This window comes from Oncorhynchus keta, chromosome 6 (assembly GCF_023373465.1).
Source record: "Oncorhynchus keta strain PuntledgeMale-10-30-2019 chromosome 6, Oket_V2, whole genome shotgun sequence".
Taxonomy (NCBI): domain Eukaryota; kingdom Metazoa; phylum Chordata; class Actinopteri; order Salmoniformes; family Salmonidae; genus Oncorhynchus; species Oncorhynchus keta.
In genome coordinates, this window is record NC_068426.1 from 33,657,473 (window position 1) to 33,685,177 (window position 27,705).

Sequence of the window (27,705 nt, forward strand, 5' to 3'; positions counted from 1 at the left end):
ACACCTGTCAGGCGGATGGATTATCTTGACAAAGGCTACAATGCTCACTAAATTTGAGAGAAATACACTTTTTGTGCGTGTGTAAACTTTCTGGGATCTTTCATTTCAGCTCATGAAACATGGGACCAACTCTACATTTTGCGTTTAATATGTTACAGGTATGTTTACACTGGACACTGACTGTAGCCTACAGAGCTCTGTGTGTCAGTAGCTCACACATTAATCGTAACGAGAAGGAGATGCTGTACATCTTAACTGCTGCCAGGTGCATACTTTGTGTGTGTATGTGTGCACGTGTGTGTGTGCGTGCGTTTCTTAAGATTGTAGGTACATGTATATGAGTGCGACTGCATGTGTGCGTTTGTTTACCAATGCAGAGAGACAGTGCGATCTCGCTAACCGACAGCCAAGTGTGAAAATGGGAAAGTGAGAGAAAGAGCCGTAAGTCATTTTCACAACCTTACACATACAGTGGCAGAATATGCAAGGGCGAGACGACGCGAACATGGATATTAGAGAGAGGGAGAGAGTCAAGGAGAGACGAAAGCAAAGAAAATGGATTGGAGATGAGAGAGATGAAAGGACAGAGTGCCATTGTGTAGATTTTGATGCGCATTCTTAACAGCCTATCATTTTGAAATGATAGATGCGAAGAGATCGGGAGGGAGAAACAAGGAGAACGGGATGAGAGGAGGGCTGTTGGTACTAATGATAAAACATCTTTAATATGAAGTGAAAGGGGTATTCACTTTGATGTGAATGAATATGTTGCGTGTTAGAGAGAGAGGGAGACAGAGAGACAGTGCGCCATAATCGGAGGGCCTGTTGTCCGGACCTCTGGCAGTTTCTATGGGGGTGCCACAGGGTTCAATTCTCGGGCCGACTCTTTTCTCTGTATACGTCAACGATGTCGCTCTTGCTGCTGGTGATTCTCTGATCCGACTCTACGCAGGCGATACCATTCTGTATACTTCTGGCCCTTCTTTGGACACTGTGTTAACTAACCTCCAGATGAGCTTCAATGTCATATAACTCTCCTTCCGTGGCCTCCAACTGCTCTTAAATGCAACTAAAACTAAATGCATGCTCTTCAACCGATCGCTACCAGAAACTGCCCACCCGTCCAGCATCACTACTCTGGACAGTTCTGATTTCGAATACGTGGACATCTACAAATAACTAGCTGTCTGGTTAGACTGTAAACTCTCCTTCCAGACTCACATTAAGCATCTCCAATCTAAAATTCAATCTAGAATCGGCTTCCTATTTCACAACAAAGCATCCTTCACTCATGCTGCCAAACATACCCTCGTAAAACTGACTATCCTACCGATCCCTGACTTCGGCGATGTCATTTCCAACACTCTACTCAGAAAATTGGATGCAGTCTATCACAGTGCCATCCGTTTTGTCACCAAAGCCCCATATACTACCCACCACTGCGACCTGTATGCTCTCGTTGGCTGGCCCTCGCTTCATATTTCTCGCCAAACCCACTGGCTCCAGGTAATCTATGTCTTTGCTAGGTAACGCCCCGCCTTATCTCAGCTCACTGGTATACCATAGCAGCACCCACCCGTAGCATGCGCTGCAGCAGGTATATTTCACTGGTCACCCCCCAAAGCCAATTCCTACTTTGGCCGCCTTTCCTTCCAGTTCTCTGCTGCCAATGACTGGAACGAATTGCAAAAATCACTGAAGCTGGAGACTCATATCTCCCTCACTAACTTTAAGCACCAGCTGTCAGAGCAGCTCACAGATCACTGCACCTGTACATAGCCCATCTGTAAATAGCCCATCCAACTACCTCATCCCCATACTGTTATTAATTTTGTTTTGCTCCTTTGCACCCCAGTATCTCTACTTGCACATTCATCTTCTGCACATCTATCACTCCAGTGTTTAATTGCTAAATTGTAATTATTTCGCCACTATGGCCTATTTATTGCCTTACCTCCCTTAACTTACCTCATACTGTATGCACACACGGTTTATATAGACTTTTATTCTATTGTGTTATTGACTGTATGTTTGTTTATTCCATGTGTAACTCTGTGTTGTTGTTTGTGTCGCACTGCTTTGCTTTATCCTGGCCAGATCGCAGATGCAAATGAGAACTTGTTCTCAACTGGCCTACCTGGTTAAATAAAGGTGAAATAAAAATAAGATAGATTTGTGACCTGTTGCCACACCCAGTGAAGAACAAACACCATTGTAAATACAACCCATATTTATGTTTATTTATTTTCTCTTTTTTTACTTTAACTATTTGCACATGATATGACATTTGAAATGTCTTTATTATTTTGGAAATTTTGTGAGTGTAATGTTATTTTTTTATTGTTTATTTCACTTTGGTTTATTATCTAGTTCACTTGCTTTAGCAATGTAAACATATGTATTGGCCATGTTATGATATAATCTCCACCCAGCACAGCCAGAAGAGGACTGGCCACCCCACATAGCCTGGTTTCTTCCTAGGTTTTGGCCTTTCTAGGGAGTTTTTCCTAGCCACCGTGCTTCTACGCCTGCATTGCTTGCTGTTTGGGGTTTTAGGCTGGGTTTCTGTACAGCACTTTGAGATATCAGCTGATGTACGAAGGGCTACATAAATCAATTTGATTTGATTTGACATGTTTCCCATGATAATAAAGCCCTGAGAAAAAGAGAGAGAGAGAGAGAGAGAGAGAGAGAGAGAGAGAGAGAGAGAGACAGAGAGAGAGAGAGAGAGAGAGAGAGAGAAAAGAGAGAGAGAGAGAGACCTTCCTATCGTAAGAGGACAACAGAAACCACTGACGTCTAGATACAAACCTTAGAGCCCGAGAGACAGAGAGACCAGATCCAACTCACTGAGACTGAGATACCTCAGGGAACTCTAGGGACTGAGAGAAATACACTCCCATCTGACACAGGGTGAGAGAGAAAGAGAGAGAGGAATAGAGAGAGAGAAAACAGAAGAATGCTCTGAGAGAGAGAGAGAGAGAGAGAGAGAGAGAGAGAGAGAGAGAGAGAGAGAGAGATGGCAGAAAAGCAACTGTCCTTCCTGTCGTAAGAGGACAACAGAAACCACTGACGTCTAGATACAAACCTTAGAGCCCGAACGCTTCTGTTAATCAGACAGACAGACAGACCAGATCCAACTCACTGTTTCAGACTGAGATACCTCAGGGAACTCTAGGGACTGAGAGAAACTACGCAAATACACTCCCATCTGACACAATGGGTGGCCAGGAGAAAAGCATAACGATGAGGAATAGAGAGAGAGAAAACATCAAGTTAATGCTCTGTAGTCCCTCCCTCACCTTATCCCTGATCCCTGCCCCTATTCCCCCCTCTCCCTCCCTCCCTCCGTGCCTCCGTCCCCCTCCATCCTTCCCACTTTCTGTAATTAGGCTGTCAAAGCCCATCTCTGTCATGTCCATTGATTTACTGAGAGCTGATGAAGCAGAGCGGATCCACAGTGCTTCGGCCAGATGGAGGGGAGGAGGGCGGTCAGAGGGCTCCTCTAACCAGGCTGGGAGCACTCTGCTGGGGGTTAAAGTTCCACAGTACTGGGGATTGGAGCAAGGATCTCCAGGGGAAGGGGTGGTCAGGCAGTATGTGTGTGTGTGTGTGTGTGTGTGTGTGTGTGTGTGTGTGTGTGTGTGTGTGTGTGTGTGTGTGTGTGTGTGTGTGTGTGTGTGTGTGTGTGTGTGTGTGTGTGTGTGTGTGTGGAAAGGCACACACACACACACACAAAGATGAAGAGACAGACAGACCCAAACAGAGAGACGGACACCAACAGACAGGCTGGTTGTAGTATTAACCGGGACTAGCTGGCTAAGTGCTATAGGATTTGGATGTGGAGAGGATGAAAGTGAGGTTCAATCACCGCCTGGGGAGATTAAATATCTGATTTTTAAATGCTGCAGTTTAATTATGAATCATTAATGAGGCTTTGCTCTCCTTTAGTCAGATAAAGATTGCAAATCTTTCTCTTTCTTCCCTTCATCTCAACACAAAGTTAGTTTTAAAGGTCATTGAATAACAAAGTTGGAGGATGTACAGAACTGTAGTGTGAAGGACAGGGCCTTTCATTAAATAACACATTTTGCATGTTCTTGCTGTCGCTCTTTCTTGATATGAGAGAAAATCATGTGCTCTTGATGGAGCACAGCTGTGTTGTCAATAGCCTCTCAATTTAATTACATTTCAATTTAAGGGCTTTATTGGTTATGGCATAAATTGGCATAAGTTAACATTGCCAAAGAAAGTGAAGTAAGCAATAAAAATGAACAGTAAAAATAACACTCACGGAAGTTCAAAAAGAATAAAGACATTTTTTTAAATTGAACTCGACAAGTCAGTTAATGATAATGCAGGGGATTTTCCCAAGGATTCTGTTGACGCATATCCCACAGTAGTTATTGGGGTCAAATTTGTCTCCACTTTTGTGGATTGCGGGGATCAGTCCTTGGTTCCAAATATTGGGGAAGATGCCAGAGCTGAGGATGATGCTAAAAGAGTTTTAGCAAATTGGAATTTGTGGTCTCTCTCTCTGACGCCCAAAGGTCACAACACAAAGAGTCAGTAGGGTTTGACCGGGGTAGGCCATCATTGTAAATACGAATTTGTTCTTAACTGATTTGCCTAGTTAAATAAAATTTAAAAAATAGGAATGAGTGAATGTGGATGAAAGCACGTACCATCAGCCCTACAGATGCACACATACTTGCTCCTTTTTTAGAATGGATGTTACGGGGCTGAAGTGTTTTATTTGACTGTAGGGCTCTACTGTAAGCTGCTTGGCAGAGAGAGGATGGAGAGAGGGATAGAGGGTGATGGAGGGGAGGAGGGACAGGGGGAGGAGGAGGGATCTGATAAAGCAGTTGTCAAGGCAGAAGGGTTGGGTTGCATAATTCTCAAACTCACCAAAGAGGAAGGAAGGCAGGGAGGGAGGGAGAAAGGCAGCCAGAGATATAGGCAGAGAGGGAGGGAGGGAGAAAGGCAGCCAGAGATATAGGCAGGGAGGGAGGGAGAAAGGCAGCCAGAGATATAGGCAGGCAGGGAGGGAGAAAGGCAGCCAGAGATATAGGCAGAGAGGGAGGGAGAAAGGCAGCCAGAGATATAGGCAGAGAGGGAGGGAGAAAGGCAGCCAGAGATATAGGCAGAGAGGGAGGGAGAAAGGCAGCCAGAGATATAGGCAGAGAGGGAGGGAGAAAGGCAGCCAGAGATATAGGCAGAGAGGGAGGGAGAAAGGCAGCCAGAGATATAGGCAGAGAGGGAGGGAGAAAGGCAGCCAGAGATATAGGCAGAGAGGGAGGGAGAAAGGCAGCCAGAGATATAGGCAGAGAGGGAGGGAGAAAGGCAGCCAGAGATATAGGCAGAGAGGGAGGGAGAAAGGCAGCCAGAGATATAGGCAGAGAGGGAGGGAGAAAGGCAGCCAGAGATATAGGCAGGGAGGGAGGGAGAAAGGCAGCCAGAGATATAGGCAGAGAGGGAGGGAGAAAGGCAGCCAGAGATATAGGCAGAGAGGGAGGGAGAAAGGCAGCCAGAGATATAGGCAGAGAGGGAGGGAGAAAGGCAGCCAGAGATATAGGCAGGGAGGGAGGGAGAAAGGCAGCCAGAGATATAGGCAGAGAGGGAGGCAGGGATTGGAGGGAGAGAAATGTCTTTATTCTTTTGGGAACTTTTGCGAGTGTAATGTTTACTGTAAAAAGAAAAAGTTGTTTATTTCACTTTAATTTATTATCTATTTCACTTCAATTGAATTGATTTGATAGAGATAAAGATAGAGAGGAGAGAGAGAGACCCTGTGGCTTGAGGAGATGCTTTCAGTTTATTTCTAACAAATCTCCTCTTTATTGCAGGGTGAATCTCCCTATAATTTCCCGTCCCTCGGTCTTCCTCTGCAGTAATGTTCAGCAATGTGAAATGTTCCCTGCCTTCCTTCTGAGTGTAGACTAACCTTGTGCGGACACACAATTCAGTCCTATTCAAAATCCTATTTTCCCTAACCCATAACTCTTACCATAACCTTATCCCTAACCTTAAACCTGAAAACCTAACCCTAGCTCCTAACACTAACCCCAAAACTAATCCTAGCTCCTAACCCTAACCCCAAAACGAATCCTAGCTCCTAACACTAACCCCAAAACTAATCCTAGCTCCTAACCCTAACCCTAAAACTAATCCTAGCTCCTAACCCTAACCCTAAAACTAATCCTAGCTCCTAACACTAACCCCAAAACTAATCCTAGCTCCTAACCCTAACCCCAAAACTAATCCTAGCTCCTAACCCTAACCCCAAAACGAATCCTAGCTCCTAACACTAACCCCAAAACTAATCCTAGCTCCTAACCCTAACCCCAAAACGAATCCTAGCTCCTAACACTAACCCCAAAACTAATCCTAGCTCCTAACCCTAACCCCAAAACGAATCCTAGCTCCTAACACTAACCCCAAAACTAATCCTAGCTCCTAACCCTAACCCCAAAACTAATCCTAGCTCCTAACCCTAACCCAAAAACTAATTCTAACACTAATTCTAACCTTAACCCTAAACCACCCCGAAATAGCATTTGACCTTGTGGGGACCAACAAAATGTCCCCAGTAGGTCACATTTTTGTTTGTTTACTATTCTTGTGTGGACATCTGGTCCGCACAAGAATAGTTAAACACATCCACAAACACACAAACTATTCCTAGCCATCTATCTCTGTCTCTCTCTTCCTCTCCCTCTCTCTTTCCTCCCTCCTCTCTATCTCTCTCACTTTCTCTCTCTGTCCCTCTATTTGCCTGTCGTGGAGGCCCATGGAAGCTAGTCTGAAATGAATCTGTTGTTTACAGCTCTTCTCCCCCCCCCCCCTCTCTCCTCCCTCCATCCCCCTCTCCCTCCGTCTCTCTGTGTCAGTGCTGCAGGGTGGTGTTCTGTCTGTTAAACAGGTTAGCTGTTAGCAGGAACCAGGGGGATAAACTCTTAGAGGTGGGGCTCCTAGGGGACTCCCAACAGACACTTAGCTCCCTGACGTCTTCTCCTCTTACCTCCTGACCCTTATCATGTCTGTTTGCCCCAACATGGTCCCCCCTGCCTCCCTCTAGTGTAAACTGACACACACACACACACATGCACACACATGTACACACATAAACACCCACACACACACATACACACACAACCATGTACACACACCACACATCCATCTACACACACTCGTCACTGTGTACACACAGCACTGCTCAGGCTAACATTCCCAAGAAAGATATTTGTGTGCGTGCAATCGTGCCTCGGATTCTATGAATGTTATTCATGGTAATCGACAACAGGCTGTCTATTTAGAACCACTGTGTGTTCCTCTATGAATAGCAAAGATACTGTCCGTGTCCCGAACAGCCATACTTGCGCCCTGAATAGTAGGCCATTTCAGTATGCGTAAAAAACTTTTTTTTTTAAATGTAATAGTATGCAACATTTTGAAAATGGAGTGTACTTTAAATGCTTGGACGTCATAATAATTTTGGCTTTGACAACAGCTGATCAATAAGATACGGGGATGTGCTCCCGAAATCAATTAATAGAGGGATACAACGGTTTGGGGCATGGCGCATTCTCAGTATGCAAAAATAGAATGTTTTATAGTAGGTGAATTTGAGAAAATCAAGTATGGGTTAAATGCCAGGATGTTATGCTCATTTCAGCTCTTTAACTAGAAGAATTGGATGCACACCTTTCCACAATGCATTGGAAGAGGTGGATGGTAGGCCCTTGTTCTCTCCAAATAGCCAAACAACAAAACTAGGATACTTAGTTGGGAAGATGCGGAATAGCAAACCATCTGCGGTGGTGTTCAAATGTAGGCTAAGTCGTTTTTGTTCTCCTTAAAATTAGTATCGCATCGTAGGCTACATCGTCTTTTTTTATAGTGGATTTTTGTATAGTGGATTTTTGTTTTCTCATTTAAAAAATGGTTTATTGTTCTGTTGGCCTTCGTCAGAGGTTTTAAACTAAATACTAAACCATCTCTTGATTTCTGAATGTGTCGGCATCAGGGACTCGGGATGTGGCTGCGTTGTTTATGTCATGTTAACCAGGCCTTTTGATTTGAGTTAACGATTGTTTACATTTTTTTAGGCTACCTATTATTGTTTTTTAAATGTATGGATCAAGCCTTTAGCAGTCATTCTGATCTCGTTCCCAATGATCAGTGCTTTAGTTTATTATGTTGCTGTCCAGTGGTTCTGAATTTGCAATACACCCGACTTTCCAAATTGTTCTGTGCAATAGCCTTTTGATTTGAACTTGTGAAAAGTTTTGGTGTGTGTACTAGGCTATTTGATTGAATTTATATATTAATATACAGCACTTTAGTTTCACTAAAGCATATGTTGAAATGGAACCAAATGAGCTGTTTCTGTCTTCAGTCCTTTTTAAATAGGATAGATGGGCTATAATGTTTACTACCGTGTGAGTCAAATGTGACTGTCTGCCTATAACCAGCCTAAGTAGGCCTATAACTCCATTCCTATTCTATTCAGATTTGAGAAAAATTAATCGAATAGGAAATGAACTATTATCAGGCTGGTTAATGCGACGTATGTCTGTTGAATTTGGACAAATCCACACCACACTCGGCCCCGCCCCACCTACTCTACTCTGGAGCCGCTCTGCGTTGCTACCGTGGCATACTGCATACTTTTTTACTGAAAACAAAGTGCTAAATAGTATGCGACAATGAGTACATAGTTTTCAGTGTATTTCCTGCAGTCAAATTACCTAGTGGCCTCATGGGTGGAATGTTAATAATATTTTTTCGTAATTTCCTAACTAATAAACGTTATTTAAAATAAATATTTCAGCCTTCTGTGATGTTACTTAAAGTATTTCTATTGGGATGCAAACTCCAAATGTAACACATTTCAACACCAACATCTGTATGTGGTACAGATGTCTTCTTTTTTTTTGTAAGCCCACAACCATGTTGTGTGAGGTGTATACTTCTGTTTCAACATGTTTAAGACTACAAAGAAGCAATCTGCGTGACCCTAATTTAGCCCACTGCAGTAATTAAGTATGTAGTGTGCTAGTATGGGTATTTTGGACATGGCCCACTGAGATGTGACATTTTCTCCACCGGGGTCTGCCTTTCGCTACACTGGACACAAACATACTTGAAGAGTAAGTCGCTCTGGATAAGAGCGTCTGCTAAATGACTTAAATGTAAATGTAAGAGTAGTTCCCCAATGGCATTTTGCATTTTGATTGTAAACAGTCTGACAACACAATGTGTTAGGGTTATAATATGAACAAAACCTAGAGAAATGAATACATCCTCCCAATGTATTGTTCCAGAGTCTAGGTCCTAGACTTTACCATGGCATTGTAGTTAGACGTTAACCAGCCCTGCCTGCTGTAAAAAAAAAAAAAAACGACCTGGACAGTTTGTTTATGATTAGAAGCTACACCAATCTACTGAAGAGGAGTCAAATTACCAAACCTCCATTTTCGGGTTCTTTGAGGCAGATTAGAGTTCCTCTCTGCTTGCCTGTTGTTGTAAGGACACTGTTTCGTAAGGTTTCCAGCGCCTTGGTTACACCTAAGCTACCTTTTACGTGTCCACTGTTGACACAGACTCTTCTTGCTAAGCTTTTCGTACACTTTATGGCCCTCTGTCTACAGGATCATTAGTCTGCCTCTCCACTACCAGGTTTTGCAGTAACATCAAGCAGAAACCATTACACATCCACGGAATTAGTATACATTTTGAAAGTACAGTACCAGTACTTGTATTAACTCTGACTCGCTTACATGAAACACTGGCTCAATTTGCGCTTCATTATTTAAACAGTATGGAGGCTCTCTGCCTCCTGGAAGCGCAAACATCTGTATGTGTTCTGTCATTTGAAGTCACTACAAATGGCACCCTATTCCCTACACAGTGCACTTCTTTTGACCAGAGCCTTATGAGCCCTGGTCACAAGTAGTGCGCTATAAACTATTTTAGCATGTCAATCTTGGTGGGGCAAACTCCAAAAATATGTTTTTTTAATGCATGCCAGCAAAGCCACTACACAACACATCACAAAAAATCACATTAATTGCACTATAACGGTGACTAACGGTGCCCACAAACTCATAGGGCCTACATAAAACTGTCCCAACAGCAGAGTCCCAACAGCAGTCCCAACATCTTACTACTGCTACACCTGGCTTTCAGCGGAGTCTTGTCTGGCAGTGAAACAGTTCATTCAGCCTCATTTACTGCCTTTTAAAATAACATAGCTGATGTGGCTGACTTGCTTAAACAAATGTGTTTTCTACTGACAATTGAGATGTACAAACTATGGCATAAGGGTACGACAAACGGATAAGAGGAAATCCGTAATTTCGATAAAGCCAATATAACTATTTATTCAGCACTTTTCAATGTACAGCAACGGAATTCAGAACATAGGCCATTCTTACAATATTCTCCATGTACACCAAGTCCGAACCATAGGATGAATAAAGGGGGCCTATAGTAAACAATGAATAATTTCTCTAGAACAGGCTACAGGCTACATGTGAACCACCAAGTCAGAACAGTAGGCAAAATTGTTAGGGTGAGGCACGTGGGCTCCGAACAGCTTACTACACAACATACACTTAGGATTATTTTCTTAGCTACAGACGGTATACATACAGTGGGGAGAACAAGTATTTGATTCACTGCCGATTTTGCAGGTTTTCCTACTTACAAAGCATGTAGAGGTCTGTAATTTGTATCATAGGTGCACGTCAACTGTGAGAGACGGAATCTAAAACAAAAATCCAGAAAATCACATTGTATGATTTTTAAGTAATTAAACAACCCCACCTACCCTGAATGACAGGTTGCCACTGTATTGGTGGCACAGATCTAGGATCAGGTGGCACAGATCTAGGATCAGTTTACCTTCCCTTAGGAGTGGTAGCACTAAACTGACATCTGTATCCATGGGCAACATACTCTGAAGGAGTACACTTGGTGTGTGATGTCATCTGTATTCTGTGTAGTTGGGGGTGCTATTGACTGTAAGAATCTCCATACCCTTGGTAAGCACCCCACCTCCACGTGGCTGTGATTTTGTGCTTCTTTGATTCAGTATTTCAGTTGGGTGTCCAATGTCCATCACTCATACTGCGTCCTCAGTCATAAAACAATCCTATCAAGGTGAAATCAGTTTTTGTTTTGCTTCATTACTAAATTATTGGTAGCAACACAACTATGTTATTAATCAGTTTGTCATGATTGGTGTGTACCCCTTACCCCCTTACAATTTAGGCTACAGGACATTAGAAAATAAGTAGCCTACTGATATATGAAATGCTATTTATTTTATTTCTCCGAAATAAACTTGTAAGTCGCTCTGGATAAGAGCGTCTGCTAAATGACTTAAATGTAAATGTAAATGTAAACTGTCAATACGCATCAGCGTTGTTTTCCATGAAAAGGAGGGCTACAATCTGTTTAAAGGGGATGTGGAGAGAGGAAGAGCAGACCGCTCCCTCCGGACTACAGCAGCCTATATTCGGAGTCCGTGTGCATGGTAACTCAAATGACAGGCTGCGGCCCGTTCCCAGGGATGCAAAAATAGTCGGAAAACAAGCTGCGATTAGCGCGCGTAGGATTGCGACCCGAATTGAAGTGGTGTGTTTTGGGGGAATCCGCGCGGGTTTCCGTGGAGCAATGTTTCACCTCTTTAGTAAATCGTAAGTGTTATTATCTTATTTTGCCTTCATGTTTTCATCAAAAAAACTTGGCTGGTGTGTGTTGATGATGGATACAGTTGTTGCGCGCGGTTTGATTTTGTGACCTCCGCCCTCTTTCCCTCAGGGATGTGTAGCCTAAACAAATTATTGTCGCTAGGTTATGGCTTGGAGAATATAGTTACTGGACTTGGAATGTTTTCGGGTAAACAGGAAAACGTCTAGCAAACTGGTTGGAAAAGGGTTGAGAACGAGGGCTTTAGGGAAGCGGACGCGTTCAGACATGTAGATGGAAATATTCTGTGCCAGGGGACAAATCGACTGTAGTGCAGAACAAAACATCATAGCATATAGTTCAGTTTACTGTTGTGAGGCAATTGCTTGTAATAATGTTGTTATTTATGTATCGCTATTAGTCAATTGTATCGTTCTACTATTGTGTTTTGATCTAGAATAGTTCTGATGTTGAGAAAATACAGAATATAATAGAAGTGAGAGAGCGAGAGAGTGAGAGAGACAGACCTTAAAAGCTTGCACTGAATACCAGTTCAGCCATGCTCTGGTGATTTTCCTTGTAAGTGTTGCCTTACTTTATCTGCCTAAAACGTTTTGGCTTATTGCAGGCAAGCACCAGTTCCTTCAGCACTTTCCTATCCATTGCCATGTAACTTTGTAAGGAGCTCATTCTCTCTCTTTATCCTCCTTTTCTCATCTAATTTTCTTACAGTACTATCACCTCCCTTACATTGCAACAGCACCCCTGAAAAATCACAATTAAAAAAATAATATATATATATATATATATATATATATATATATATATATATATATTTTTTTTGTTTTTTTGTATTCATTTTTTCCCCTCAGATTTTTCAAGGGGTGCTGTAGGACTCTCTGCACCCCTACTTCCAGTGGCTATGTAAGGGAGGTGACAGTACTGTACAGCACCCCTACTTCCAGTGGATATGTAAGGGAGGTGACAGTACTGTACAGCACCCCTACTTCCAGTGGATATGTAAGGGAGGTGACAGTACTGTACAGCACCCCTACTTCCAGTGGCTATGTAGGTGACAGTACTGTACAGCACCCCTACTTCCAGTGGCTATGTAAGGGAGGTGACAGTACTGAACAGCACCCCTACTTCCAGTGGCTATGTAAGGGAGGTGACAGTACTGTACAGCACCCCTACTTCCAGTGGCTATGTAAGGGAGGTGACAGTACTGTACAGCACCCCTACTTCCAGTGGCTATGTAAGGGAGGTGACAGTACTGTACAGCACCCCTACTTCCAGTGGCTATGTAAGGGAGGTGACAGTACTGAACAGCACCCCTACTTCCAGTGGCTATGTAAGGGAGGTGACAGTACTGTACAGCACCCCACTTCCAGTGGCTATGTAAGGGAGGTGACAGTACTGAACAGCACCCCTACTTCCAGTGGCTATGTAAGGGAGGTGACAGTACTGTACAGCACCCCTACTTCCAGTGGCTATGTAAGGGAGGTGACAGTACTGAACAGCACCCCTACTTCCAGTGGCTATGTAAGGGAGGTGACAGTACTGAACAGCACCCCTACTTCCAGTGGCTATGTAAGGGAGGTGACAGTACTGTACAGCACCCCTACTTCCAGTGGCTATGTAAGGGAGGTGACAGTACTGTACAGCACCACTCCTTAAATATAAAAAGTAGCGCACTTGGCCTTTACTAGTCCTGTATTAGCAAACCAATATAGCCGACTGTAGCGCGGGCAAACAAAACTCAAGTAGTGCAATGGGCCTTTACTAGTTCTGTATTAGCACTTTTTGTTGTTGTTGCAGTAACCCCACCCCCAAATACCTTCCTCCGGCTATGTTCCCGTAGCACTGGTATAAGGATGTCGTTGTTATGTAACAGTTTAAGTAAGCAGCCTACTTGTTTGTAACTCATTTATATTTTCCCCGGCAGCTCTTATACTGAATTCTGCATGATAACAATTATGTAATGTGGTTATTTGACTGTGTCCCTCTCTGCTCATCCTCTTTTTTCATTCTTTCCACACACACACACACACACACACACACACACACACACACACACACACACACACACACACACACACACACACACACACACACACACACACACACACACACACACACACACACACACACACACACAAACACCGCTCTCTCTCTCAGCAGGGAGTAGCCTAGTTAAAACCCATAGTCATGCTTAACATCACTGTGTATACTAAGAGTCTCCAATCTCCTAATTATTATTGAAACCGCTCTACTGTCTGGCTATAGAGAGATTAATTTGCATTCATTTAAATAGTGTAGAAGGGCTCCTCTAAATGCCCACTTCACTTTAGAAGGTATTGTATTGTATTTATTATGGATCCCCATTTATTATGGATCCCCAATGCCAAGGCAGCAGCTACTCTTCCTGGGGTCCAGCAAATTTAAGGCAGTTATATACAATTAAAAACATTGCATTATATTTCACAATGGATTTCATTTCACAATGGATTTCATAACACATGAAGTGTGTGCCCTCAGGCCACTACTCTACTATTACATATATACAACACAAAATCAATTTGTACGCGTGTGCATAGTGCATATGTCATTGTGTGTGTGTGTGTGTGTGTCTCGTCACAGTCCTCTTTGTTCCATAAGGTGTATTTTTATCTGTAGCAATTTCATTGGTAGAATGAGTTACTTGATGTAGAAAAGAGTGCCATGTAGTCATGGCTCTACGTAGTACTGTGCACCTCCCGTAGTCTGTTCTGGACTTGGGGACTGTAAAGAGACCTCTGGTGGCAGGTCTTGCGGGCTATGCATGTATGTCTGAGCTGTGTGCTAGTAATTTAAGTAAATCCTAGTCTTGATTCAATTAAATAGTTTAACATTGGAACTATATGTGTAACAATGGCATGCTCTTTCTGAAGCGATTGCGTGGCATGGTGCCTCTGAAGCGGTTGTGTGGCATGGTCTCTCTGAAACGGTTGTGTGGCATGGTCTCTCTGAAGCGGTTGTGTGGCATGGTCCCTCTGAAGCGGTTGTGTGGCATGGTCCCTCTGAAGCGGTTGTGTGGCATGGTCCCTCTGAAGCGGTTGTGTGGCATGGTCCCTCTGAAGCGGTTGTGTGGCATGGTCCCTCTGAAGCGGTTGCGTGGCATGGTCTCTCTGAAGCGGTTGCGTGGCATGCTCTCTCTGAAGCGGTTGTGTGGCATGGTCTCTCTGAAGCGGTTGCGTGGCATGGTCCCTCTGAAGCGGTTGTGTGGCATGGTGCCTCTGAAGGGGTTGTGTGGCATGGTCTCTCTGAAGCGGTTGCGTGGCATGGTCTCTCTGAAGCGGTTGCGTGGCATGGTCTCTCTGAAGCGGTTGTGTGGCATGGTCTCTCTGAAGCTGTTGTGTGGCATGGTCTCTCTGAAGCAGTTGCGTAGCATGGTCCCTCTGAAGCGGTTGCGTGGCATGGTCTCTCTGAAGCGGTTGCGTGGCATGGTCCCTCTGAAGCGGTTGGTGGCATGGTCCCTCTGAAGCGGTTGTGTGGCATGATGCCTCTCTCTGAAGCGGTTGCGTGGCATGGTCTCTCTGAAGCGGTTGCGTGGCATGGTCTCTCTGAAGGGTTGTGTGGCATGGTCTCTCTGAAGCTGTTGTGTGGCATGGTCTCTCTGAAGCGGTTGTGTTGCATGGTCTCTCTGAAGCTGTTGCGTGGCATGGTCTCTCTGAAGGCGGTCTGCGTGGCGTGCATGGTCTCTCTGAAGCTGTTGCATGGCATAGTCTCTCTGAAGCGGTTGCGTGGCATGGTCTCTCTGAAGCGGTTGCGTGGCGTGCTCTCTCTGAAGCGGTTGCGTGGCATGGTCTCTCTGAAGCGGTTGTGTGGCATGCTCCCTCTGAAGCGGTTGCGTGGCATGGTCTCTCTGAAGCGGTTGCGTGGCATGGTCTCTCTGAAGCGGTTGCGTGGCGTGCTCTCTCTGAAGCTGTTGCGTGGCGTGCTCTCTCTGAAGCTGTTGCGTGGCATGGTCTCTCTGAAGCGGTTGCGTGGCATGGTCTCTCTGAAGCGGTTGTGTGGCATGGTCTCTCTGAAGCGGTTGCGTGGCATGGTCTCTCTGAAGCGGTTGCGTGGCATGGTCTCTCTGAAGCGGTTGCGTGGCATGGTCTCTCTAAAGCGGTTGTGTGGCATGGTCTCTCTGAAGCGGTTGCGTGGCATGGTCCCTCTGAAGCGGTTGTGTGGCATGGTGCCTCTGAAGCGTTGTGTGGCATGGTCTCTCTGAAGCGGTTGCGTGGCATGGTCTCTCTGAAGCGGTTGCGTGGCATGGTCTCTCTGAAGCGGTTGTGTGGCATGGTCTCTCTGAAGCTGTTGTGTGGCATGGTCTCTCTGAAGCAGTTGCGTAGCATGGTCCCTCTGAAGCGGTTGTGTGGCATGGTGCCTCTGAAGCGGTTGTGTGGCATGGTCTCTCTGAAGCGGTTGCGTGGCATGGTCTCTCTGAAGCGGTTGCGTGGCATGGTCCCTCTGAAGCTGTTGTGTGGCATGATGCCTCTGAAGCGGTTGTGTGGCATGGTCTCTCTGAAGCGGTTGCGTGGCATGGTCTCTCTGAAGCGGTTGCGTGGCATGGTCCCTCTGAAGAGGTATGCGTGGCATGGTCTCTCTGAAGCGGTTGCGTGGCATGGTCTCTCTGAAGCGGTTGTGTGGCATGGTCTCTCTGAAGCAGTTGGGTGGCGCGCTCTCTTTGAAGCGGGTGCATGGCATGGTCTCTCTGATGCGGTTGCGTGGCATGGTCTCTCTGAAGCGGTTGCATGGCATGGTCTCTCTGAAGCGGTTGCGTGGCATGGTCTCTCTGAAGCGGTTGCGTGGCATGGTCTCTCTGAAGCAGTTGCGTGGCGTGCTCTCTCTGAAGCGGTTGCGTGGCGTGCTCTCTCTGAAACGGTTGCGTGTGGCGTGCTCTCTCTGAAGCGGTTGCGTGGCGTGCTCTCTCTGAAACGGTTGCGTGGCGTGCTCTCTCTGAAACGGTTGCGTGGCGTGCTCTCTCTGAAACGGTTGTGTGGCGTGCTCTCTCTGAAGCGGTTGTGTGGCGTGCTCTCTCTGAAGCGGTTGTGTGGCGTGCTCTCTCTGAAGCGGTTGTGTGGCATGCACTCGGGGAAAAAGTCAACCCCATACCTATCAGACCAAAATGACCCCACATCCATGTTCTTTACACCGTACGCCCCGCGGACATACAATAGTTCAATAAATGCTTTGAGTTCGTCCGTAGACATGTCCCACGTACTGTTTCCTTTTCTGTGCGCAAGAGCAACAGTACAATCAATCTCTGATGTGCTACAACATCTGCATGTCACTTAAGCTCATCACTCGTTTCTACCCAAACCGTGCCATCCCTCCCAGACTCCTGTCTCACCGTGGCAGTGGGGATCACCGTCTTATTTGTCTCTGTTATGGCTTTTTCTGCGGCGAGGCTCAGGGATCACAGGCGGCGGGTCGAAGTCAACATCAGAATCAGATGAAGACTCTTCATCGGCAACATCGATTTCAAGCTCAATATCCCGTCCTCCATCCGACTCCAGCTCATCTAAATTCTGCAGTATTTGCAATGCTGTCAGTGTGTCCGTTTGTTTCGTTTGGCTTTCCATTGGGAACTAAACACGTTGTATGTTGAAAGATGATTGGAATCTGTAACCTAACTGACAATAGTGAAGGTAAACTGGAGGTCACAGGTCAGGTGACAAGAGGAATGGATGAGACTGAGGCAGGAATTCCTTTAACCAAAAAAGTGGTATGTTTACTGGGTAGTTTGTCTGTGCTGCATCACAAAAGAAACAGAATAGCATGTATCCAATCAAATCATAATCATTCTCGTTATTAACAGAATGAGGTCATTCAGCAATAAGGTTCCATAGGAGTTCAATATGAATGGAGAATGGAGTCACTTAGGATCATAACCACTCATTATAATCATGAGAAGGATCATGCAAATAAATCGATCAGTGATCCGTTATTCCATCTATAATCACTTTGATATCAGAATTGATCAGTTCAGCAAACAATGATGACGTTTCATATTTCATCCTTTCAGGTTTTGTCTTCATATGTACATGTCATTTCATTACATATTAACCAGATATCAATGGCACAATTGGCCTGTGATGATCTGTAGGGCCATGACCATTGTCCGTTGACATAACCCAATAGGTTTGAAGCGTGCGCTCCAAGCCGCACTCCGCGGTAATACCTATGTACTGTACAATAACTGGTGGTCCACTCTCCCGATCGCGACAGGTAGTTCAGATGAAAGGTAACAGATGAAAGGTAACAGATTCGGGGGATTTACATTGATTCATGGACGCACAGAATGTCTGGATTAGACGGAGTTGAGGGAGAGAAAGCAGCGAGGTCGGGCGTGGGGGTCGATTTCCTCCTTTTAATAAGTTGAGATCTGTCGGACCTAATTAAAGCGCCCCTGGCCCAGCTGAGCAAGTGGCCATGAATTAAAGGACGATTCCATCAACTCCAAGGGCCATTCTACAGTTGTACTAGGTGTCTGACTTGACTCTCCCAGATGAAATTGTATACCATTTTCAGCCTAATAAAATAATGTGATCGCCCACAACGCCCAAAATTCTTCATCATCAGTACACCTTTGTTCTAAATTGCAATCATCCTCTTCACCCTCATCATTCGGATCAGTCAAATTCGATCACCATCCTCACCCTCCTCACCATTCAGTTCATTGAAGTCACACGCACCATTGTCAGTTTCTGTCTGGTTTATATAGCCCGTTCATCCACTGACCACAAAATAGCATATTTAAACGTTCAGTTTATTATGTTACTCGTTTTTGCTGGTCATGTGCTGAATGCAGGATATTATTGGAAAAAGTTTTTGTAAATAGATCTGCCCCCTCGCGAATTTTGAGAGTTATTTGACAAAGGTAAGTGTCATAGAAACGGGCAGAATATGCTCTTTCTGATGCTATATAGAAATCAACATGTTTTACCTGCGTGTGACTGGAGGAGGATTTGATAAAGTGATGGCTACCTTTCTCTTAATGTACAGTTTGACAAATGATAGGCCTAATATTGTGACTCATCAGATTACCGTCGATTTAGTCTGGTCTATAGGCTAACTCTTATTATGCGTGAAATGATTCGGAGTAGTTTGGGTGTAGCTTTTCGATGGGCCGGCTGTGCAGTCTGACTGGCTTTGTTTGTTCTCCTGCAACAGTAGCATGTTTTCGTTTCCCTGACAACAAATTTGATTCGCAACAGAGTTACAGTAAATCGAACAGTGCCGTAACCCGCTTCTTTTAACAAAGTAAAACGTAAAAGAGAATGATATCAAGGCGCGGCAGTCAAATGATTAACATGACACTGATAAACAGGCACAACACAAACTCATCATTACGCGATGGTTCTAAATGGGTTCCACCTCTTCATTCTCATCATTCATTTAGGCCTCATTCGAAATGAGATTGTGGAGTAACTTGCCCAATTGTCGCCATCCATTCCATCCGTTTGTCAACTCATTCAGTGGGCTGGACTCGCTTTCGTTGCTGGATAGAGTCAAGGATATGTTTTGCTTTATTCTTAAGGCCTACTGCCACATGTAGTATGTTTTGGTTTCCCTTACAATAAATGTGATTAGTAATAGTGTTATAGTAAATAAAACCGTCCCATAACAGCTTATTTAAAAAATAAATACACTTTAACGAGAATGGCATCAACCGTGGTCAAATTATTTGCTGCTGATAAATAGGCACAACCCTCATTACACTATTGTCTGACTAGATATTAACAGAGAGGATATAGTGAGGGAGGTAGAAATGAACGTTGGCCGCGAAGAGGTCAACACCAAGGACAGTGTCTTTCTGAGGATCTTTTACTTCCTCTCTGCCTTTTCCCCTACTCCCCCCCCCCTCCCCCCTCCCTCTCTCCCCATTGCCACTGCCCCTCAGCGGTCTGTGGGTCAGAGGGTACACTTCCTGCTCCAACGTGCGGCTTCCTCTGCGAGATTGGAAACCCACCGATCTGTCTCCCTCTGAATCGGTGTCGTAGGGTACGTTCTTCTACCCCATCTCGCGCTCTCTTTCTCCACATCCTCTGTTTGCGGGGGCACTGTGCTGTGTATTTGGGATCACATTGAGGTCAGAGGGCGAGCTATGAGCTGACGCTGGTCTATGTCTATGCATGACGGTCTCCTGTTAATCATGTAGTTCTCCGAGCCTGGTATTCACACTCATGTCTCCTGCTCTTTCCATACGCATGTTTTTCCCCGACACGGAAGCATCGCTCATCTCACAAGTCAAGACTGGAAAGTGGGGCGAGCGGCAATGGCTAACCAAACGGGTCTCCCAAGGCGTAATGGATATGCTTTCCTTCTGACTGTCATCCTCATTGACCTGTGACCCCTGACCTGATGGGTTCATTAAGGGTCCTTTATCAGCCTGACCTTTGACCTCGTTCATGCATCCCAGTTACCGTGGCAACACGGAAGGTCAGGGAGTTCATCTGTAAGGCCTCTTTACTCATGCTGTGCTTACTGTGACACCCTGCCACAAACAGACACCGAGTCGTGTACAGCTAACCTTGTGGGGACACAAAATTCAAAATCCTATATTCCCTAACCATAAACCTCACCCTAACTTGAACCCCGAAACCTTAACCCTACTAAACCTTAACCCTAACCCTAAACCTAACCCTAGCTCCTAACCCTACACCTAATTCCAACACTAATGGTAACCTTAAACCTAAAACCCCCTTAGAAATAGCATTTGACCTTGTGGGAACAAACCAAATGTCCCCCGTTGGTCATATTTCTGTTTGTTTACTGGTCCCCACAAGTATAGTTAAACACGTCCACACACACGCACACAAAATGATTATAGCTTTGGCTAGTTCCGCAACACCACTCCGAGTTCTCAGCACATGGAAACAGTTTGGTATATTCTATTCATCATCTGTCTGTCATTTCCTAAAGTGGTCATCGCTGGAGAGGGACATAATAATATAAGCTGGTGGTCGGCTCCGCTTTGGTCCGGTCAGCTCATCCTCTGGTCTGTTGAAGTGGACAGCTGCTCTGCTACTTAAAACTACAAGGACCATGACATCATGCTGTCAGTCTGTGAGGCAACCAGCTGTACAGTTGCAGCTGAATAGGCTGTGTCCTCTTTATGGGAAGAGATTCCACTGTGTCCTATAGCAGGTGTTACACAGGATACGCAGAAAACCTCCCACCCTGCATGTGACGTGATCTGTCATAGTAATCTGTGTGTGTGGTGCGTGTGTGCATATCTGTGCGTGTGTTATATCTGTGTGTGTGTGTGCGTGTTGGCTTGGTTTCCTCTGGTGACCTCTGCACCCAAGCCCTGGCTGTGTTGGATCCACAGCAGATGTTGTTTAACCACAGGACTTCAGCACTACCCATAATGCACTGCTGCTTTGCTGTGAGTCAGTGAGCCAGGTATCCCGACGGGCTCCTAAAGGGTCCTGGCAGAGAGCGATAAAGAGCCAGAGAGATGATGTCATTTACAGCCAACACAGCTTCCTGGTCTCTTTGTGTCACAGCCCTCAAAAAAAGCCCCCCTCTTTTCCCTCTTGCTAGAACTAATTCATGTCTCTGTGTTCAGCTGTTCTTCTCATACAGTATCCGTGCTTTCACGTCTCCTCTCAGTGAGGCAGGCAGCAGGCTCAAAGAGAAAGGATGTGTTTGCTGTTGTTATTCCTCATGAAAGGGAAGACGCATGGTAAGTCTTTCATCCCTTGTTGTCTGGTTCTGGGCTGCTTGGGGCACCTGTTTCCCCCACCTCCCTCTCCCTGGTGTAATCCCCATATTTTGTCTTGTGTGCATTAGCCTCTGAGAGAATGAGAGAGTGCGTGGTCCTCTCTTCTTCCTCTGTCGGTACCAGGCTAGATGGCACTACAGCAGCACCAGACCGCCCCTGCTCTCTCTGTTCTCTCTCTCTCTCCCGCCCTCTCTCTCTCTCTCTCAAAACCAATCAAGGCCACCCATTGTGTCAGGTGGCCATTGGGTAATTATTATATCTGGCTGAGGCTTCTATGGGAAGAGATTCCACTGTAAGGAGCATCATTTAGTTGCCTGGGATGGCTGATGCTGCATTAACTCAATGGCTCCAACTGAGGAGAAAAGTGTCTCGTCTTGAGTGTATTTGCGTAGTTTCTCTCAGTCCCTACAGTTCCCTGAGGTATCTCAGTCTGAAACAGTGAGTTGGATCTGGTCTGTCTGTCTGTCTGATTAACAGAAGCGTTCAGGTTCTAAGGTCCGTATCTAGACGTCAGTGGTTCCGTCAACGGATCCGCTCACACACAACCTCCATTCCATTCCAGTGATTCCTGACAGGATCCCTCTGTTGTCGGAGGAAGGCAGGAAGGGCGGTTCTCTCTCTCTCTCTCTTCTCTCTCTCTCTCTCTCTCTCTCTCTCTCTCTCTCTCTCTCTCTCTCTCTCTGACTCTCTCTCTGACTCTGTCTCTCTCTCTCTGACTCTCTCTCTCTCTGACTCTCTCTCTCTCTGTCTCTCTCTCTCTCTCTCTCTCTCTCTCTCTCTCTGTCTCTCTCTCTCTCTCTCTCTCTCTCTCTCTCTCTCTCTATCTCTCTCTCTCTCTCTCTCTCTCTCTCTCTCTCTCTCTCTCTCTCTCTCTCTCTCTCTCTCTCTCTCTCTCTCTCTCTCTCTCTCTCTCACTGCAATTGACAGCTGGCAGGTGGACACACACAGACACACAAATATCAGCATCCTTGCATCCATATAAAAACGATTTAAAAAATGACCGCTTTGAGATGAGTCAACAAAAAACGTACACGCCAAACAGCACCGTGCCGAGATCTGTTGTGAGGAGACCTGCGGGACTCATTATTCCATCTGAACAGAGAGAAGGAGGAAACAGCACATCTGTTCTGTTCTGGCCAACAGAGAGAGAGAGATGGAGCCTGTGACAGATTGTATGGCGGCGTGACAGACAGACACACGGCCAGTCTGATAGTTGTGTTTCCTCTGCTACAAAGACAGCCTCAACGTCAAGGCGAATGGGACTAATGCACATTTACTGTGTGGCTTTTTTGTTGGTGTGTGTTTTGTAATCGTGTGTGTTTGTGTGTGTGTACCTGCATACGTGTGTGTGTGACCGTTGATTTGTATGTTCGTGTTTGTACCGTGGTGCATGCCCAATTTTACCTATGGCCGACTCGCAAGCTGGCTGGAGGTTTCAACCACAGCATACGCTATAGAGGAGCTCACTACAGCTCATACCCATTACCCAATTACCTCTGTAGCCTTGAGAAGCTCTTATCCAATCAGTTCACTGGATCTCACACCTAATCAGCTGTCCTATCCTATCTCTATTCTCTGCACCTCATACCCAATCAACTTGGCTTTTACACTAATCAACTCACTGTTCTCAACCTCTTTGCCAATTGGCTTTATTGAGTTTGCCAACGTCATTTCTTTGGGCCAAGGGGATTTATAGAAACCTACCCGTATTCATTGTGTATGTATGCATTATTTCTGTGTTCACTACAGTCAGTGCTGCAAATATTGACATGAGAGGAGAGGCCACATCCTCTCCCAGGGTGTGTGTGTGTGTGTGTGTGTGTGTGTGTGTGTGTGTGTGTGTGTGTGTGTGTGTGTGTGTGTGTGTGTGTGTGTGTGTGTGTGTGTGTGTGTGTGTGTGTGTGTGTGTGTGTGTGTGTGTGTGTGTGTGTGTGTGTGTGTGTGTGTGTGTGTGTGTGTGTGTGTGCAGAAGCATTTATCTAATGTGAAACACGTTGCTGGGCCGAAAGCAGAGTGCCATGTCAACAGAGGGTCCAGTCCGGCTGCTGCTGTAAGCCACGGAGTTTCCAAACAAACACAGGCCTCGGCGTTAACACTGTTCTCCATGAACTCTGCTCTGTTCATCAGACCGGCCGGTCGACAGCCAATTTCGACAGCCAATTGATACGACCAAAGTGTCTCTTGTTGGACAGTCGGGTGGTAAAGCACGGTTGTTGTTTTGATGGTGTAGTGGTTTTCTGAGTTATCGGGTGGAGTGATTATTCTCTCTGGGTTATTTCTCTCTGCAGTACTTTACCCACCTATTTACAGTTGGTTTGCTGTCAAATGTATCTACAGTCCCTGGTGGAGCACTCAGTCAGCCAGTGTGGTGTTACTCCTTAAGTACCCTGACACCTCTGTGGCCCAGAGCGATTTGGGTTCCTACTAGAAACTCAGTCTGATCGTTTACTACAACAGAGAAACAGGATGCAGACTCTGGCCGGGTAGTTTCAAAACCTCTTAGAGTGTATTACTCCTCTCTCCTAACCAGGTTTCCATCGACCCAGGCCTGCTCCGGACTGGATAGTGTGACGGTGGGCTCTGGGCTGGGTAGTTAGGGCTGGACAGGGCCTGGCGAGGCCGGTGGAAAGGCTGCCTGCTAAATGAATCATCAGTGTATTCTGAGAAGAAAACAGACGGCCATTCAGGTCGATCGATAAGACGGTGGAATGGAGCCGGGCCATGGCCAACCCCCGCTCGCTGATTACTCACTGTACAACCATGCATCTCAACGTCACACACTGCTACACGACAGATAGAGATACAAGGGTGTGTGTGGGGGCTTTTGTGTGTGTGTGTGTGTGTGTGTGTGTGTGTGTGTGTGTGTGTGTGTGTGTGTGTGTGTGTGTGTGTGTGTGTGTGTGTGTGTGTGTGTGTGTGTGTGTGTGTGTGTGTGTGTGAGTGTGTGTGCGCGCACACATCTTTGTCTCTGGGTGTATGTTCTTGTATATAAAATTGGTTTTCTCTTTCCTATTTTTTATAGTATCTCTCCATACACAGCCTTTCTGTATTTATGCACCAACCTCTCTCTGCGAGTCAGAGGGAATATTCTGGCTGGGAGAAATAAGGCTTCTCTGCTCTATTCCTGCTCTGCCTCTGAAATATTTACATGGACAGAATAGAACCCAGAGGACTGGAGACGGAGAGGATGAGGAGGAGACGAGATTCCCCACCCTGTCCATGGAACAAGGGATGGGTCGGGAGCAGGGAAAGAGCGAGATGGGAAGAGAGAGAGAGAGAGAGAGAGAGAGAGAGAGAGAGAGAGAGAGAGAGAGAGAGAGAGAGAGAGAGAGAGAGAGAGAGAGAGAGAGAGAGAGAGAGAGAGAGAGAGAGAGAGAGAGAGAGAGAGAGAGAGAGAGAGAGAGAGAGAGAGAGAGAGAGAGAGAGAGAGAGAGAGAGAGAGAGAGAGTTCTCAAGGACAACAGAGGATGTTAGCTGAGAGTAAATGATGTTGGGGGATGGAGAGGAGGAGAGGATAGGCTGGGGAGATTGTAAAGCTAGTTGTTATCTGTGGATGAGCTGAGGTATGAAAAGTCGCACATACAGTTGAAGTCGGAAGTTTACATACACCGTAGCCAAATACATTTAAACTCAGTTTTTCACAATTCCTGACATTTAATCCTAGTAAAAATTCCCTGTTTCAGGTAATTTAGGATCACCACTTTATTTTAAGAATTTGAAATGTCAGAATAATAGTAGAGAGAATGATTTATTTCAGCTTGTATTTCTTTCATCACATTCCCAGTGGGTCAGAAGTTTACATACACTCAATTAGTATTTGGTAGCATTGCCTTTACATTTCTTTTACATGGGTCAAATGTTTCGGGTAGCCTTCCACAAGCTTCCCACAATAAGTTGGGTGAATGTTGGCCCATTCCTCCTGATAGAGCTGGTGTAACTGAGTCAGGTTTCTAGGCCTCCTTGCTCGCACACACTTTTTCAGTTCTGCCCACAAATTTTCTATAGGGCTGTGGTCAGGGCTTTGTGATGGCAACTCCAACACTTTGTTGTCCTTACGCCATTTTGCCACAACTTTGGAAGTATGCGTGGGGTCATTGTTCATTTGGAAGACCCATTTGAAAAAAAGCTTTAACTTCCTGACTGATGTCTTGAGATGTTGCTTCAATATATCCACGTAATTTTCCTCCCTCATGATACCATCTATTTTGTGAAGTGCACCAGTCCCTCCTGCAGCCAAGCACCCTCACAACATGATGCTGCCACCCCCGTGCTTCACGGTTGGGATGGTGTTCTTTGGCTTGCAAGCAGACCCCTTTTTCTTCCAAACATAACGATGGTCATTATGGCCAACAGTTCTATTTTTGTTTCATCAGACCAGAGGACATTTCTCAAAAAAGTACAATCTTTTCCTCCATCTGCAGTTGCAGACCGTAGTCTGGCTTTTTAATGGCGGTTTTGGAGCAGTGGCTTCTTCCTTGCTGAGCGGTCTTTCAGGTTATGTTGATATAGGACTCGTTTTACTGTGGATATAGATACTTTTGTACCTGTTTCCTCCAGTATCTTCACAAGGTCCATTGCTGTTGTTCTGGGATTGATTTGCACTTTTCGCACCAAAGTACATTCATCTCTAGGAGACAGAATGCGTCTCCTTCCTGAACGGTATGATGGCTGCGTGGTCCCATGGTGTTTATACTTGCGTACTATTGTTTGTACAGAGGAACGTGGTACCTTCAGGTGTTTGGAAATTACTTCCAAGGATGAACCAGACTTCTGGAGGTCTACAATTTTTGGCTGATTTCTTTTGATTTCCCCATGATGTCAAGCAAAGAGGCACATAGTTTGAAGGTAGGCCTTGAAATACATCCACAGGTACACCTCCAATTGACTCAAATGAAATCAATTAGCCTATCAGAAGCTTCTAAAGCCATGACATCATTTTCTGGAATTTTCCAAGCTGTTTAAAGGCATCGTCAACTTAGTGTATCTAAACTTCTTACCCACTGGAATTGTGATACAGTGAATTAAAAGTTAAATAATCTGTCTGTAAAATTTGTTGGAAAAATTACTTGTGTCATGCACAAAGTAGATGTCCTAACCGACTGCCAAAACTATAGTTTGTTAAGAAGAAATTTGTGGAGTGGTTGAAAAATGAGCTTTAATGACTCCAACCTAAGTGTATGTAAACTTCCGACTCCAACTGTACATTACAGGGAATCTACTCTGATGCAGGAGCTTTTAGCATCACTTCTCAGAGTGCATTTTATTTGACATGCACGTTAACAGCTTCTTTCATAGCACTGTTACGTTGTGGTGGAGGTGCCTATCACATAATACAAATAAACTGCTATACAATACAGATGACATTGCCAGCAGCATACCACCCTGCATCCCACTGCTGGCTTGCTCCTGAAGCTAAGCAGGGTTGGTCCTGGTTGGCCCCTAGATGGGAGACCAGATGTTGCTGGAAGTGGTGTTGGAGGGCCAGTAGGAGGCACTCTTTCTTCAGGTCTTAAAGAAATATCCCAATGCCCCAGGGCAGTGATTGGGGACATTGCCCTGTGTAGGGTGCTGACTTTTGGATGGGACGTTAAACGGGTGTCCTGACTCTCTGTGGTCACTAAAGATCCCATGGCACTTATCGTAAGAGTAGGGGTGTTAACCCTGGTGTCCTGGCTAAATTCCCTATCTAGCCCTCATACCATCACGGTCACCTAATCATCCCAAGCTTACAATTGGCTCATTCATCTCCTCTCCACTGTAACTATTCCCTAGGTCATTACTATTAAATGAGAATGTGTTACATTTACATTACATTTAAGTCATTTAGCAGACGCTCTTATCCAGAGCGACTTACAAATTGGTGCATACACCTTATGACAACCAGTGGAACAGCCACTTGCATCTAAATCTTGTTGGGGGAGAAGGGGGGTGAGAAGGATTACTTACCCTTACTTACCCTATCCTAGGTATTCCTTGAAGAGGTGGGGTTTCAGGTGTCTCCGGAAGGTGGTGATTGACTCCGCTGTCCTGGCGTCGTGAGGGAGTTTGTTCCACCATTGGGGGCCAGAGCAGCGAACAGTTTTGACTGGGCTGAGCGGGAACTGTACTTCCTCAGTGGTAGGGAGGCGAGCAGGCCAGAGGTGGATGAACGCAGTGCCCTTGTTTGGGTGTAGGGCCTGATCAGAGCCTGGAGGTACTGAGGTGCCGTTCCCCTCACAGCTCCGTAGGCGAGCACCATGGTCTTG

General features: G+C 45.5%; 1 protein-coding gene across 6 annotated transcripts in view; it reads left to right on the forward strand.

The window, feature by feature from the left end:
• Nucleotides 1–27,705, forward strand: part of LOC118385569 (disabled homolog 2-interacting protein-like) — a 235,590-nt gene that overhangs the window by 145,989 nt on the left and 61,896 nt on the right. Inside the window, exon 1 of one of the 6 annotated variants that reach the window (XM_052521328.1) lies at nt 11,566–11,708. The exons of the other annotated variants lie outside the window; for them this stretch is intronic. Coding sequence (XP_052377288.1) covers nt 11,686–11,708 — 23 coding nt within the window. The 5' untranslated portion in view covers nt 11,566–11,685. Of the gene's footprint in view, nt 1–11,565; nt 11,709–27,705 lie in introns of those variants that run through there. 6 annotated transcript variants of the gene reach the window in all.